Source organism: Camelina sativa, chromosome 5, assembly GCF_030686135.1.
Source record: "Camelina sativa cultivar CO46 ecotype springtype chromosome 5, ASM3068613v1".
In the NCBI taxonomy this organism is placed as follows: domain Eukaryota; kingdom Viridiplantae; phylum Streptophyta; class Magnoliopsida; order Brassicales; family Brassicaceae; genus Camelina; species Camelina sativa.
In genome coordinates, this window is record NC_141884.1 from 22,332,542 (window position 1) to 22,347,945 (window position 15,404).

Genomic DNA, 15,404 nt, shown 5'->3' on the forward strand with positions numbered 1-15,404 from the left:
GGTCGACAATTCCTTTAAATATCTCGGTTTAGTGGTTTTCCTTAAACCAAACCGACCAAAATCGACAATTAAATCAATTCGATCGAACCGGAAAAACAATGGTGTCGATCGATACCCCCTTGGTGTCGATCGACACCCTCACCCAAAACGCACGAATTTGGTTTGCGGGTGTTACAATTCTCCCCTACCAATCTAGATTCGTCCTCGAATCTCGAACAACCATCAGCCAAGGACTCCCGTGCCACCGTTTCCACGGTCCGCACTCCTCCGACTGATCTACAGAAGGTCACCTCTAGGCGATAGACTCACGCTCCAGGTGTCATTTGCTCTCGACTTTTGGACTTTCCTTTACTCATAGGCCTAAACCTTGAGTTTTTATTGGCTCCTCATCAGACTTAAGTCTGCATGCCATAATATTGGCTCCTCATCGGGTCTAAACCCGCATGCCATAATATATAAGGAAAATTTAAACTTGTCTCTCAGGTTGCCACCCTACAGCGCGACCCTGGATCGTCATCCGAAGTCGATATACCAACCATATTCCCAAGCCACAAAGTCTCTGAATATAGCAGTACTAGGAGAACCTAAGTCCTCCAAGAGCCGCGAGCAAACAATTTTGAACATGTCTGAGTCCTATCCCTATCCAGGTTTCCTTCCCGTGGCTCGCGTAAAACATCTCAATGTCCTACCAACCACATATCCCCTCACTGGAATACCTCATGACCTCACACAGATCATCTCACTGCTACAAGGCCAAAAAAATGTCCTAAACAGGACCGTCACAAAGACCAAACAAATGTCCTAAACAGGACCGTCACAAAGACCAAACAAATGTCCTAAACATGACCGTCACAAAGACCAAACAAATGTCCTAAACAGGACCGTCACAAAGACCATCTGTCCCGAAGGACCGTCACAATGTCCTGAAGGACCGTCACAAAGACCATCTATCCCGAAGGACCGTCACAAAGACCACACAATGTCTCAAAAGACCGCCACTAAGGCCACACAATGATTAAAAAGTCCGCCACTAAGGCCACACAAGCTCCTCCAAGGCTCTCCACCGCAAAAAAATGGAAAAATTCTACCTCCCGTAAAACTTTCCATATTTAGCACTTTCCATTTTTGGAAACTGCTATTTCAGGAAACTTTCCTCCAAAACCCCGCCTCACGGGAACTTTGTACCCCGAGCACCACCTCTTCTTGTTACTGAGTCGCACAACCAACCACCCCAAGCGACCGAGTAATAAGAGAGATGGGCTGGAATACTCCATTCCCGCTCCAGCCACAGATTACAGATGGGACCAGGCTAAACAAGCTCAAGTCACGGCTTGCTTCTTATACCACTTCTTGAATCTTGCCTTCATCTTTGCCTCAGGCTCCCAAGTCTGCTCCTCAACACCATCACAGTCCCACAGGACTCTCATCAAAGGAATCTTCTTCTTCCGAAGTTCCTTGATCCTCCTCTCGAGAACTCTCACTGGTCTCGCCTCCAATGTCATGTTAGGCTGAAGATTCTCTGGAATCTTAGCCAACACCTGCTCACCCTCACGGAGACACTTCCGCAACATAGACACATGGAAAACCTTATGGAATGCACGCGTAACCTCAGGTAACTCCAGTCTATATGCCACTGGTCCAACCCGCTCAATCACTCTGAACGGTCCCATATACCTCAGACTCAACTTAGTCTCTGACAGTGACCTGTTTGAACCCTGCAACATGGCCATCTTGAGGTACACTCTATCTCCTACCTGAAACTCAAGATCTCTCCTCCTCTTATCATCATAACTCCTCTGCCTATCCTGAGCCTCCTTCATGTTCAGCTTGAGAACCCGAATCTTCTATGAGGTCTCCTGAATAAAACTAGCACCAAACATGCTCCTCTCCCCCACCTGAGTCCAGCATAACGGTGTACGGCATGGTCTCCCATACAAAGCCTCATAAGGAGCCATCTTAATACTCGCCTGATAACTGTTGTTGTAAGCAAACTCTACCAGGTTCAGGTGATCTGCCCAATGGCCACCCCAATCCAACACACACAACCTCAGCAAATCCTCCAGCGTCTGGATCGTCCTCTCAGACTGTCCATCTGTCTGGGGATGATAAGCTGTACTCATATACACCTTAGTGCCCATCTCTGCCTGAAATGCCTTCCAGAACACTGAAGTGAACTTAGAATCCCTGTCAGACACAATGCTCACTGGCACCCCATGCAATCTGACTATCTCTCTCACATACTTCTTAGCCAAGACTGCTGCTCCAACAGTCTTCTTAATGGGCAGAAAATGTGCTGACTTAGTCAACTGGTCAACAATGACCCAAATAGCATCAAAGGTCCGTGACACTGGCAATCCTACCACAAAATCCATAGTGATCATATCCCACTTCCACTCAGGAATGGGTAGACTCTTTAGTAAACCGCCAGGAACCTGATGCTCAGCCTTCACTAGCTGACACAGATTGCACCTCTAGACCCAACTAGCTACATCCTTCTTCATCCCGACCCAGTGATAGTATCTCTTGAGATCACGATACATCTTAGACGCTCCTGGATGAATAGAAAACCTGCTCGCATGAGCCTCTCTCAGGATCTCCTGTCTCAACTCCTCATCCTTGGGCACACAAACCCGACCGTGCACCAAGATAGTCCCATTATCTGAGACCTGATACTCTGAATCCACATCCTTTGAGGCATTCACCAGCCCCAATCTTTCTCCTGAGCCAACCGCACCCTACTCAGAAGATCTGCTCTATCACTGCTTCCAAACCCAACGGTTCCTGTGAAACAGCACACAAGCTCAAAGCACTGATCTCTCCTACCAAAGACTCCATCTCCTGCTCAGGCAAAGCCAACACTGGCGTAGTAGTCAACATCTCCTTCAGGCTTGCAAACCCCTCCACTCACTCCTGTGACCAAACAAAAGGAACATCCTTCCCTATCAACTTAGTCATCGGACGTGCCTTGCTTACAAAACCCTGCACAACTCTCCTGTAGTAACCTGCCAACCCAAGGAAACTCCTAATCTCTGTGGTATTCTGCGGTCTAGGCCAATCTCTGATAGCCTGAATCTTCTCCGGATCTACAGAAATTCCCTCTGCAGAAACTATGTGACCTAGAAACCAATCTCATGCTGCCAAAACTGCACTTGCTCAACTTAGCAAACAACTTCTGCTCCTGCAGCTTCTCTAAAACTGCTCTCAAATGCACTACATGCTCTTCAGGACTCTTAGAAAATACCAGGATAGCATCAATGAAAATGATGACAGACACGTCCAGAAACTCCTGAAACACGCTGTTCATCAACCTCATAAATGCTGCTGACGCGTTAGTCAACCCAAACGATATCGCCACAAACTCATAAACCTATACCTCGTCTTTCTTCTTGACGAACACCAACGCTCCCCACAGTGAAGTGTTAAGACAAAAGAGTCCCCTACTCAACCAATCCTCTAGCTGCGTGTCCAACTCTACTAGACAAAAATCAAGTATGCCGACATCAACTCACCACCACTCGGATATCAACATCTCTAGTCCATCGAAGAACCTCTAGTAACTTGTTTCTTAGGAAAACTTCCACAAGATAGCTTATTACAAAGTTAGCTTTTCGCTTAGCAATTCTCCACAGCAAATCATCAATACGAACGTAATAAAACAAACAAATACCATACGTTCGCACATTCTGATTCACCGCGTCAAATTCTTTGCAAGCCGCCAACTCAAACGTCTTGCCTTGTCTCCCTCAGCAAGCTTACCAAAACCTTGAATCTTGCAACCCTATCCATCTCCAATGAACGTAATCCAACATCGTCGCAACGATTAGATTATCCTGCCATGAAGGCTTCTCGTGAACTTATGTATCTGGCAAACACGCCTTTCCCGGCTTAGACCTGCTGTAACTCCCCTTCCCAAGATTCTAGCACCACCGGCCTCACAATCCTGGCGAAACAGCCACACGTTCATAACCGCTCTGGTTCATAAAACCCTGACCCATTGGTCAACACATCTTAAACCCGAGATTAAACAATTGTTAATCTCTCGAGGTCTACATTCAATCGGGTTGTTTACACTCACGTCCTAGGTATTGCTTGCTCCCAAATCCACCACGCTTAGGTCGCAACCTTCGAGCCATACCGATCTCACTCTCAGAACAGCGTCTTCGAGTTATACCGTCTCACTCTTGGAACACAATCCTCAAGATCTCGGTATCAGGGGAACTACTCATCCCCTCAGGGGAACATAATCTCCTCTGCCACTCTCGGAGCACCCAGCCCCTCGAGTTATCGGTATTCAAGAGAATCACCATCCCCTCAGGAGCAACAATCCTTAACAACTATAAACATCTCCCGACCAAAAGTACCTCCTGTGGTCCAAGTATAACAATGCAATGTTATGCCTGTCCACTCAGCTTCTAATATCCAACTGGATTAACCACCAAGCTGCAAAATTATCTGCTCCAACTGCATATATCCACCTATCCGCCTCTCTAGGCTCGATACCTCTTGAGAATAATCTCATACCGATCATCTACAACCGCTCATCCTATTAACATAAGATGGAAACTCCTCCACATCTGCAGCCCTCGGCTGCACCTCGCCACATGCATTACAACTGGAGCCTGCACTGGTACCCCTCTCGGTAACCGCTCCAACAGCACGCCAATAGATCCGCCAAGCGATCATCTTGACCCTGGGCTCCACCTGCTGCAACCCCACACCTGGGTTCCCAGCACCCCCGGCATTCACACCGGCTAACCCTCTCTGGTCCCTCCTGATACGCTTGCGACCCTCTGACGTACCTCCTCGTGGAACTCTGGACCACACACTCGCTGGCCTCGGGACCCGCCCGACCATGACCATGACCACGACCACGTCCCCGTCCACGACCAACAACTTAAACACCTTTAGCCACTGCACTTCTAAGAACAGAGGCTAACAAGCAATCTTAACATAACACAAAAACACAAACTCACCGTGGAATCACAGTGTAGGCTCGGAGAGGATGTTCTAGGAATCCATGCCACACACAATTGACTAACTTACATAATCAATCAAAGCATGCAAATCCCAAACATCTACAGCACAAAGCCTAGTGAACCCAAACCTAGAACCGTGAGGGCTATGATACCAAAATGAAAGGACCGACCTTTTTTTTCTTTTTAATAATAATAATATAAATATAATATAATAAATAAACTACAACTAGTGGTCCCATATCCACTAGCCACCTAATCACAATCACAACCAACAGCGGAATAACAATGCCAATAAATATCCAATAATAACCAATATCATAACATAAACCATATCCAATAACCAATCCTCCGAAAACATGAAACCAGCAACCTAGCAATGTTTCTAATGACTCAACTCTAGCAACCTAGCAATGCCAAACAACAACCAATCGAGTCCCTAGAACATCCTCCTCTTCATTGCCTTGATTCCACGATCACACTTTGCCTTTACCTGCACCACAAACACAAATTGAGATGCATGAGTATTTGATAAACACTCAGTGAGGCAATCATCCTATCTAATGGGCTATACACACAAGCAACAATGATTCCAATGTTTCAAACAAACAACAAACAAAACAAACAAACCAAAAAATCAAACATCGTCTCGCTGGAAGGGAGGTGTCGACCGACACCAGCCAAGTGTCGACCGACACTACCCCACAGTGTCGATCGATGCTCAAGTGGGAGGAGTTTCTCTTTCCATGAGTTACTCAGGACATCGGTGCTTTGTCGATGGCTCATGGCGAGCGGGTGATAAGTTTGTAGGCGCAGGTTGGTATGTACTTCCCTTCAGGATCCTCTGCCGCTTATGGGAGCCTCCAATTTCCGGCGTAGTCTCTCCCCCTTACATGCTGAAGTAGAAGCTTTCATTTGGGCTATGCGATGCATGATCAGCCACGACTTCCGGGATGTAGCTTTCTTTACGGACTGTTCAGACTTGGTGAAGATGGTGTCTTCGCCTCTAGACTGGCCGGCTTACTCAACATACCTCGACGCTATCAAGATTGACATGGAGGAGTTTTCTTCTTTCTCTTTATCTTTTATTTCGCGTAATGGTAATGTACATGCGGACTCCTTGGCACGCCAGACGTGTACCTCTCCGCACAATGTTTTATTTGTAAACAATTTTCTACATAATTGGCTCGTTTGAGATAATTCTTTTGTTGTCAAAAAAAAAAGTTATGAAAGTACCGATTCTAATCGATAAACAGTCCGAGGCCACTTTGGGGAATCAATTGCTGGAATGCCACTTCGTGGAAAAAAATTATCGTGAATGCCATTGTTATGTTTCTATTTATTTTTTTAATATTTTTTAAAATTAAAATGCATTAAAAAGACCAAAAACCCATAAGAGCTTTATACTTACAATTACCCTATTTTACTCCAAATACTTAACAATTTTCTTTCTCTTTTCTCTGTCGCCGACAGATCTACAAATCTGAGACAACAAAAAGTTTGGTTTTCTTTTGAATCTCTCAGATTTCTCGTTCTTATTGTTTTGTGTGTGCCGTCATAGCCCAAACTTATCTCGGTTCTCTATTTGTTGCACTGGAGATGGTGATTTGCGGTGATGTTAACAAAAGAGAGGGATTAGAAGGAGAAGTTGGCGAATAACGGTAAAGATGGTGGAAGACGAGTTGGTGGTGAAGAGGAGAGATCAAGTGAAGGTTGGGTGAGATATGTGCACAATCGCTGCAAGAGAAGACAGTCCACGGTGGAGAATTGGCAAGCAGAGATGAGTTAGTGAGGGTGGCGGCGCTAGGGTTTACGATTTGTACCAGTTGTCCTATTTATTTTGTTAGTTATACCATTTGTTTCAGTTGTACTATTATCTCTTAGTTATATCTCATTTGTACTAGTTGTTCTATTATCTCTCAGTTATACCAGTTGTACCAAACGTTATATATCTTTGATTGTATCATTTGTACTACTTGTTCTACTACATCTTAGTTACACCAGTTGTACCATTTGTCGTATATCATTCAGTTAGACTATTTGTACTAGTTGTTCAATTCTCTCTCAGTCGTACCAATTCGTCTGTAATTTTTTCATTAAGGGTAATTCGGGGATATCATATTTATTGGTGGCACTCAGATTACAAAGTAGCACACAGATTATTTTTTTCCCCAAAGTGGCATTCTAGCCCTGCGCTCCACTTTGGGAATAAGAGTCATGAAAATCGGTATTGTTACTTTACCATCTCTAATTGATAAAGTACTGTCTTATAAAATTTTGTTTATCATCTCCAATCTATATATTCTTTTATTATATAATTATAAGAATATAACTTTTGTGTGTATACTTATAACTAGTTTTTTGAATTAAATCAAAACAAAATTAAAAATAAACAAAAAAAGTATTTAGCGCTGTATTATGAAAAAATTAGGGTTGTGTGCAAAATAACATTTCAAGTCGTCAGTTTTTGGAACTTTACCCTCTATTTTCTAAAAATGTAAACTAATTACATAAACTCCAAAATAATAAGCAATATAATTCTTATATGTATCTTCTAAACGTTTCTTCGGTCACATATATTAATTTTTTTTATATTGTAAATGTTAATTTTTACCCCTCACTGATTTAATATATTATTTATCTACATTTTAAAATTTTGATGATGATGACGAGAGTTATATTGCGTATTATTTTTTATTTCACAAAGTGCAAGGCTAAAATGCCACAAACTGATAAAAATTAATCTGGCATGCCAGTTTTTAATCTGAATGACATAGAAATTATGATATTATCAAATTACCCTTAATGAATTAAAGACGAATATTACAACTAAAATAGAATAATACACCTAGAACAACTTAATGGACAATTGGTACAACTGAGATATAATATTATAACGAGTACAACTGATAAAGAGTATGATAACTAGTACAACTAATATATAAAAGTACAGCTAGTACAAATGATATATATAATGGGTACAACTGTAACCAAACCAACTTATAATTTTAATCTTGGGAATTTTGCACTTACACCCACTTTCCCCTAAACTATTAACACACACACCCACTTTCTACTATCACTATACTTTCCTTTTGTAAAATTACCATTTACCCCTCAAACTAAACAAACCAACTCTCTTCAAATTAACTTACCTATGTTGATTCTAAGTATAGAGAGAAAAAACAATACATCTTCTTCTTCCTCAACCATGATTCCTCCAATTTATCAACCAACAAAAAAATTCAACTCACCATCCCCCCATCATTCAACCAAACAATACATCTTCTTCTTCCTTGTTTTGCTTTTGCTCATCCATTGAAAGAGAAAAGCTTGTTTCTGTTTCTCTCTCCCATTCATTTTCTAAAGTTTTCAAAAACCATTCCAACAATAATGGAAATCCAGAGAAGGTGAAATATTTAGATCTCTTTTCTTATCACTTTAGATTGTATAAAATTCGATATGGGTTTTCTTGGTTTTATTGTGATTTTACGGATTAATTGTGGTCTTGTGAGCTTTTTAATATTGAATTAGTTTTAGTTCGATCTGGGAAAAGTTTGAGTTTTGTTGTGTGAGTGTTATTCATTACTTATATTGTATCCACAAATAGTTATCCATATGGATAAGTTTGACAAATATTGTATCCACAAATAGTTATCCATGTGAAAAAATATTGTATCCACAAATTGCACTATAACCCTGATCGATAATATGTTTCCATATAGACATGTTGTCATGAACACCTGAATTGATTGGTATTACTTATATTCTCAATTGATGGGTATTACTTCGATAATATGTTTCCATATGGACATGTTGTCATGGACACCTGAATTGATTGGTATCCACATGACCATAGATATATGGATTTGATGTTGTCATTGTACCATAATATACAATAGTTAATCTAAAATATATTAATATAGATTTTAAAATATAGAAAAAACTAAATCATAACTTATTGTATAAAAATAAATATATAATTTTTGATAATAACTAGTACAATAAAAGAAAAGGAAGAGAAAAAGAGAAAGAGGAGAGGGAGAGAGAGCTGTTTGGTCATACAAAAAAGACATATAAGCAAAAAACTTAAGAAAGTATAGAGAGTATTGAAAGTAGGTGTAAGTGAAAAAAGTTTGATAGAAAGTGGGTGTAGGTGCTAATAACCCTTTAATCTTTAGCGTCGTCGTCGAGGATTCTGCACCATCAACCTTCCATTACTTCTCTCCATCGCTTCTCTGCAGTCGACTCCAGATTTTAACCTCTCCACGGTTTCCTCCACCTTCGTCTATTTATGTCTCGGACGGCAAAAACCGACATGTAAGCCTAATTTTCATCAGATTTAAAGCCAACACAGATACATCGGTTTCATTTGCGCAGATTCAACACCACCAACGACTGGGATCTCAACAGTTTTCTTCACTCTTTCGTCTGATTCTACATCCCATCTCTTTCTCTCGATTTCGTCAGCTTTTTTTTTCCTAGATCTGAGATTTTGTTTCACGTTAATAACGAAGGAATAAAATATTAGGTATAATGTTAGATGGGTTTTTGGTGTTTTCAATAAATTTTAATTAAAAGAAAAAAAAATAATTAAAAATAATTACTATGACATTTCCAGAATATGGCATTCTGGACATTGTTCCGGTTTCACGGTATTATCCTGCTTTTTTTGGGAGTTGGGAGATAAAATTGCAAAAAAAAATAGTGGATTAGAGGGGTTTTTTGCTAAATCCAAAAACTTAATGAAAAATGAAATAATATTGATCAAATGACTATCGAATTAAAATAAATATTTAAGAGGAATTATACATAATTTATTATTCTACTATAATTATCACTTTTTTCTACATAGAAACTTACAATTTCAATTTTTGAAAAAACATTAAACTGTGTTTGTAGCATGTGTCTTAATCTTATAAATTTACTAAAGTTAAAGAAAATAGAACCATCAGTAAAAATGTCTATTTTCCTATGCCCTTTTACAAAAACATCCTAACTGCACCTTTCAGTGGGTCTTTGTACACTCTTAATCCATGGATCCACCTTTTTTAATGGGCTTAACGTTCTCTTACTAAACCGGTAACCCCATTCATACCTGACGGTCGGTAGCCCTGCATTCGGGTACCCGATCGGATTCGTGTTCGAATTTTTGGTTTTTTGGGTTTCGGGTGTAGAGATAGAAACTCGGGTATTTTATAATATCGGGTCGGATTCGGATCGAGTGTTTTCAGGTTCTGGTAATTTCGGGTATATCCAAACTTCAAATAAAAAAAAATTTCTTCCGTGAAAAAAAAAAAAAAAAATTAACTTTTACCTTTCCCTTCTTCAGCCAAAAACCCTAGATTTGTTCATTCATAACCACCACTTCAATAACCAAATCCTTCTAATCCCCTACCAAATCTAACAAGATTTATAGCAAATTATAAGATATGATTCATATTTATCTATTTTTCCAACCTCTCACTACTCAAACCCCACAAACTATCACTTTTTTTTGTAGATTTGTTTGTCATGTTTCTTGTAAATTTGATCTAGGTAATTAAAAAAAAAAATTGATTATGGATTTTAGAATTCTTGTGTTGATTGAGAAAGGAAAAAAATAAGTCAATTAGGAATTTATAAATTTTTACAAGATATTTAAACTTTTTAAATTATATTGTAAAATATGTTAAAATATCCTATAAATGCCTTGTAAAGCCTAATAAATATTTAGTAGAACGTTATAAAGAACTTGTAAAACTTTTTAAATACATTGTCAAACATTATAAGTTTTTTTAAAATACTTTGTAGAACCTTATAAATACCTTATAAATAATTCTTTAAATCTTATAAAATTATTTAAAAAGTTTTTAAAATGTTTTACAAGAGAACATGTTTACAGGTAAAAATATTTTTTGGTGTGAAAATAACTAGATCATGTTGCAGGAAAAAAGTTTTGGCTGAAAAAATTTTGGTGCTAAAAATATTTTGGCGGAAAATTTGCTTTTTGTCATTTTCTTGACTTATTTATTTTATCAAATAAGATTAAAATGGTCAATAAATAATACAATATGGTAAAATTGAAAATGAACAGAAAAATGAGTAATTTTCAAAAGAAAAATTTTGTTTCTTAAAATTTCTCAAGAAAATATATATAACTTTTGAACTGTTGGAAATATATAGATATAACATTGTATTATTTAAAAAAAAATAAAAACATAAAAAATTAGATGATATGATTAAGCATTAAAAAATTTGGTCGAGTTTCAAACTTATATTGTTGAATGTTGAACTTATTTATTTAGTTATCTTTTCACCTCAAACAACGAAACTCATCATCCAATGTCTAACAGTCTTCTGCTCCACCCATTATCTCCTCCGCTACCACCGGCAAGTTCTCCCTCAACCTCCGTCTCCGGTAACCATCACCGACGTATTCTCTCCTTATCTGAAACATGTTCAGACATGTCTCAGCTCAAGCAACTCCACGCCTTCACTCTCCGTACTACTTACCCTGACGAACCCGCAACTCTGTTTCTCTACGGCAGAATCCTCCAGCTTTCTTCCTCCTTCTCCGACGTTAACTACGCGTTTCGGGTTTTCGATTCAATCCAAAACCGTAGCTCTTTCATGTGGAACACTCTCATCAGAGCATGTGCTCATGATGTTTTAGGGAAAGAAGAAGCCTTTATGCTTTACCTGAAAATGTTAGAGAGAGGTGAATCCTCACCGGATAAGCATACGTTTCCGTTTGTATTGAAAGCTTGCGCTTATATATTCGGGTTATCGGAGGGGAAGCAAGTTCATTGTCAGGTTGTGAAACATGGGTTTAGTGGAGATGTGTATGTTAACAATGGTTTGATTCATCTGTATGGTTCTTGTGGATGTTTAGATTTAGCACGCAAAGTGTTTGATGAAATGCCTGAGAGGAGTCTTGTTTCTTGGAATTCGATGATTGATGCTTTGGTTCGGGTTGGGGAGTATGATTCTGCGTTACAACTGTTTAGAAAGATGCAGGAATCGTTGGAACCAGATGGTTATGCAATGCAGAGTGTTTTGAGTGCGTGTGCTGGTCTTGGATCTTTGTCATTAGGTACTTGGGCGCATGCGTTTCTGTTACGAAAATGTGATGTCGATGTTGCTATGAATGTTTTGATTAAGAACTCGTTGATCGAAATGTATTGCAAATGCGGATCTTTGAGAATGGCTGAGCAAGTGTTTCAAGGGATGCAAAAACGTGATTTAGCTTCATGGAACGCAATGATTCTTGGGTTTGCTGCACACGGCAGAGCTGAAGAAGCTATGGATTGCTTCGACCGTATGGTTAAAAAAGGAGAGAGTATTAAACCGAACTCAATCACTTTTGTTGCCTTGCTCATCGCTTGCAACCACAGAGGAATGGTAAACAAAGGACGACAGTATTTTGACATGATGGTTAGAGATTATGGTATTGAACCAGCGTTAGAGCATTACGGTTGCATCATCGACCTTGTTGCCCGTGCAGGCTACATCAGTGAAGCTATCGACATGGTGATGAGCATGCCGATGAAACCAGATGCAGTGATCTGGAGAAGTCTCCTTGATGCTTGTTGCAAAAAAGGTGCTAGTGTCGAGCTAAGTGAAGAAATTGCTAGACGTATCATTGAAACAAGGGAAGATGACCAAAGTTCCAATAGTAGCTACAGTGGTGCATATGTTTTGTTGTCAAGAGTTTATGCTTCAGCTAGCCGGTGGAAAGATGTTGGAATTGTCAGAAAACTAATGACTGAACATGGAATTAGAAAAGAGCCCGGGTGCAGTTCTATTGAGATAAATGGCATCTCCCATGAGTTTTTTGCAGGAGATACATCGCACCCTCAGACGAAGCAGATATACCAACAGTTAGAAGTGATTGAGGACAGACTGAGATCGATTGGTTATTTACCGGATTGCTCTCAAGCACCATTAGTCGATGCAACGAATGATGGTAGCAAAGAGTACTCCCTCAAGCTGCACAGTGAGAGACTTGCCATTGCTTTTGGACTGATAAGCTTGCCACCTCAGACTCCAATCCGTATATTCAAGAATCTACGTGTATGCAGCGATTGCCACGAGGTTACAAAACTGATCTCAAAAGTCTTTAACACTGAGATCATTGTGAGAGATCGTGTTCGTTTCCATCACTTCAAAGACGGATCCTGCTCTTGTTCGGACTACTGGTAGCAAGAACTAGTTGCAGGGATATATATAAAAGGGAAAAAACCGTCAAGGCTGAATATCATTGATCAATGCAACCAATTTTGTATAAATCATAAGTTTGGTAATCAAACAGTATCTCTAAGTCAATCCAATATTATCTGAACTAACAACAAACAATTTGCAGCCATAGCCTTCACATCACAGCTCAGCTTCACAGATCTCTACTTGATGAACTCTTCTGCTACTGTTACGTCAAAGAAAACAGAGAACAATGTCAGTGACAAAAGCAGTGGTTGAGGAATTAAGCACAAAAGAAACTCACTTTTTGATGATTTTGGCACTAAGACGACAGTCATGTCTGCATTGTTAGGTGGAAGCTGAAGACGCAAAGGGAAAAGCTTCCCGTTCAACGGGCTACGAGTACACACGATAACATCTTCAACATTGCTCTCTTCTTTCAATCTCGTAGTCAGCTCTTCAACACCATTGCCTTTGAAAGTAAACGACATTACCTCAACTGAATCATCTTCAACTTCACCATCATCATCCGCCACATGATAGTATATCACTCTCCCATCCAACTTTGGTGGCGATCCAATCATCACTGAATCCGTTGACTGCCACACACACACAAAAAAAAAAAACATCAAGTCAACGAATCCAGGCCTAAAGCATGATGATACCATTTTTTTTTTGTCTCAATATGGATAAAAAGTCACCTCTTGTCTAAATAAATGGTTAGATCTGGAAGGAGATCCAGGAGCGAAATCGAGAGAATCGGAATGATGAAGCGGAGAGGGAGGCTGCTGGTGATCGGAAGTCTCAGTGAGGATCTCAACGACATCAACATGCCAAAGAATCCATTCTTGAGTAGCCGATCTATGAGGAATATCATGAGTAACAGAGTTTCTCCATGGAGGCAAACCACCGTTACCACGAAGGAAGTGACCATAACGAGTCTTGAGCTTAACAAGAGCAGAGTCTCTGATCGGTTCCCAAGCTAAAGACGAGTCAAGACGGCTAGGATTAGTCTGTAGAACTTTTCTTCCGGTGGCTCCGAGAAGAAACGGTTTGTTTGACGCGGTTAAGTATTTGCCGTAAGCGCTTTTGAGACGGATAAGGTTGGTGGAGCCAGGGACTATCTCAACGGTCCATCTGGCTGCTCCTGCTGAGCCGTTACGTTCTTGAGTTATGGATTCTTCGTCTTCGTTGGCGATTAGGTACTTGTCGTGGTGGCTCCGTAAACGAACCGCTTTGGCCTTTTGAAAAAACTCCATTGATAGAGAGAAAGAGAGGTTGAAGATGGTGTGAATGTATTATTACAGAGCTGGACTTGAGCTGGGTCTTTGGGACCTTGTCTTTTACAGAAAAGGTATTTTATTATTCTTAATTACTCATTTTCATTTTAATTTTTTTTATTGTCTGATCTTTTTTGGGATCAATTTCACTCTCTCTTTTTGGTAATACCTTAATTTCTTCTAATAATTTTTAGCTTTTTTTGTTAATAAAAATATATTTGTGGGATCTAGATCTCTTACCAGGATAAATTGATTGTTTAATTGGACATATTAAATCCAAATTTGTTTTGGCTTATTAGGAGTAGAGTAATTAAAAAAATTAATATAGAGAAATTAGCACCGTAATCAAGATAAGGTCGCTTAACTTTAGATTTTGGCCTTAGAACGACTGATCTGTGTCATATGAAAATTGAAAACACTATCATGGCCGGCTTATTGGTTTACCGTCTTACGGGAAGGTACCATGGTCCAGGTTTGGTCAGTCCTAAACCCTAAAACCCAAGAGTAAATTTCTAGATCTATGAAGGTGTCCGAGACTAATCTCTTGGAGAAAGGTATCCCACGGGTAAGATCTTCTCAGATTTGCAAATGGGTCGTAAGCAATGGTCCTGTACCCATGTGGCCAAAGGGATAAAGCTGAGCAATTATGCGCTTGGGGAGAATTGATCCCTGGCCTGGACCAACAGGGCGACTTTTTCACCAAGCCTAGAACTACTAACCCACCACCTTGTGGTTATCATGGTTAATTCATACCTTCTCTATTGATAAACTTCTGAAATTAGAGACCGAGGACAAAAATACTTAATAGAAGCATAGAAACCCAAAGAAATGAAGCATATGAGATACAAGATATTTGTAAATTAAGGAAAGAGGTGTTCATGAAAACACATTCTTCAGTTTCCAATTAGAAATCAATCAGGTCAAATCAAAACCTAATGGAGATGCATATTCTAAAAAGATTAATGTGAAGAGA

General features: G+C 39.7%; 2 protein-coding genes across 3 annotated transcripts; one reads left to right on the top strand and one right to left on the bottom strand.

Moving 5' to 3' along the window:
- Window positions 1-11,228: 11,228 nt before the first annotated feature.
- On the top strand, window positions 11,229-13,307 carry LOC104787195 (pentatricopeptide repeat-containing protein At1g59720, chloroplastic/mitochondrial). Its single transcript, XM_010512727.3, has one exon. The coding sequence runs from the start codon at window positions 11,298-11,300 to the stop codon at window positions 13,155-13,157; it is 1,860 nt and encodes a 619-aa protein (XP_010511029.2). The 5' UTR covers window positions 11,229-11,297; the 3' UTR covers window positions 13,158-13,307.
- On the bottom strand, window positions 13,185-14,700 carry LOC104787194 (uncharacterized). Of its 2 annotated transcripts, XM_010512726.3 has the most exons (3): window positions 13,853-14,700; window positions 13,456-13,750; window positions 13,185-13,377 (listed from the first exon to the last, which is right to left on the bottom strand). In XM_010512726.3, exons 1-3 carry the CDS (start codon window positions 14,408-14,410, stop codon window positions 13,355-13,357), a joined length of 876 nt encoding a protein of 291 aa, XP_010511028.1. In that variant the 5' UTR covers window positions 14,411-14,700; the 3' UTR covers window positions 13,185-13,354. The 2 variants fall into 2 exon arrangements, with proteins under 2 accessions (XP_010511028.1, XP_019101520.1); XM_019245975.2 differs by having other exon boundaries at window positions 13,185-13,750.
- Between the last annotated feature and the right edge of the window lie 704 nt (window positions 14,701-15,404).

Coding starts and splice junctions, on each gene's coding strand:
- LOC104787195 (XM_010512727.3), top strand. CDS start 11,298: ATGTCTAACAGTCTTCTGCTCCACCCATTATCTCCTCCGCTACCACCG.
- LOC104787194 (XM_019245975.2), bottom strand. CDS start 14,410: ATGGAGTTTTTTCAAAAGGCCAAAGCGGTTCGTTTACGGAGCCACCAC. Junction 13,751..13,852: donor ACCATTTATTTAGACAAGAG/GTGACTTTTTAT, acceptor TGTGTGTGGCAG/TCAACGGATTCAGTGATGAT.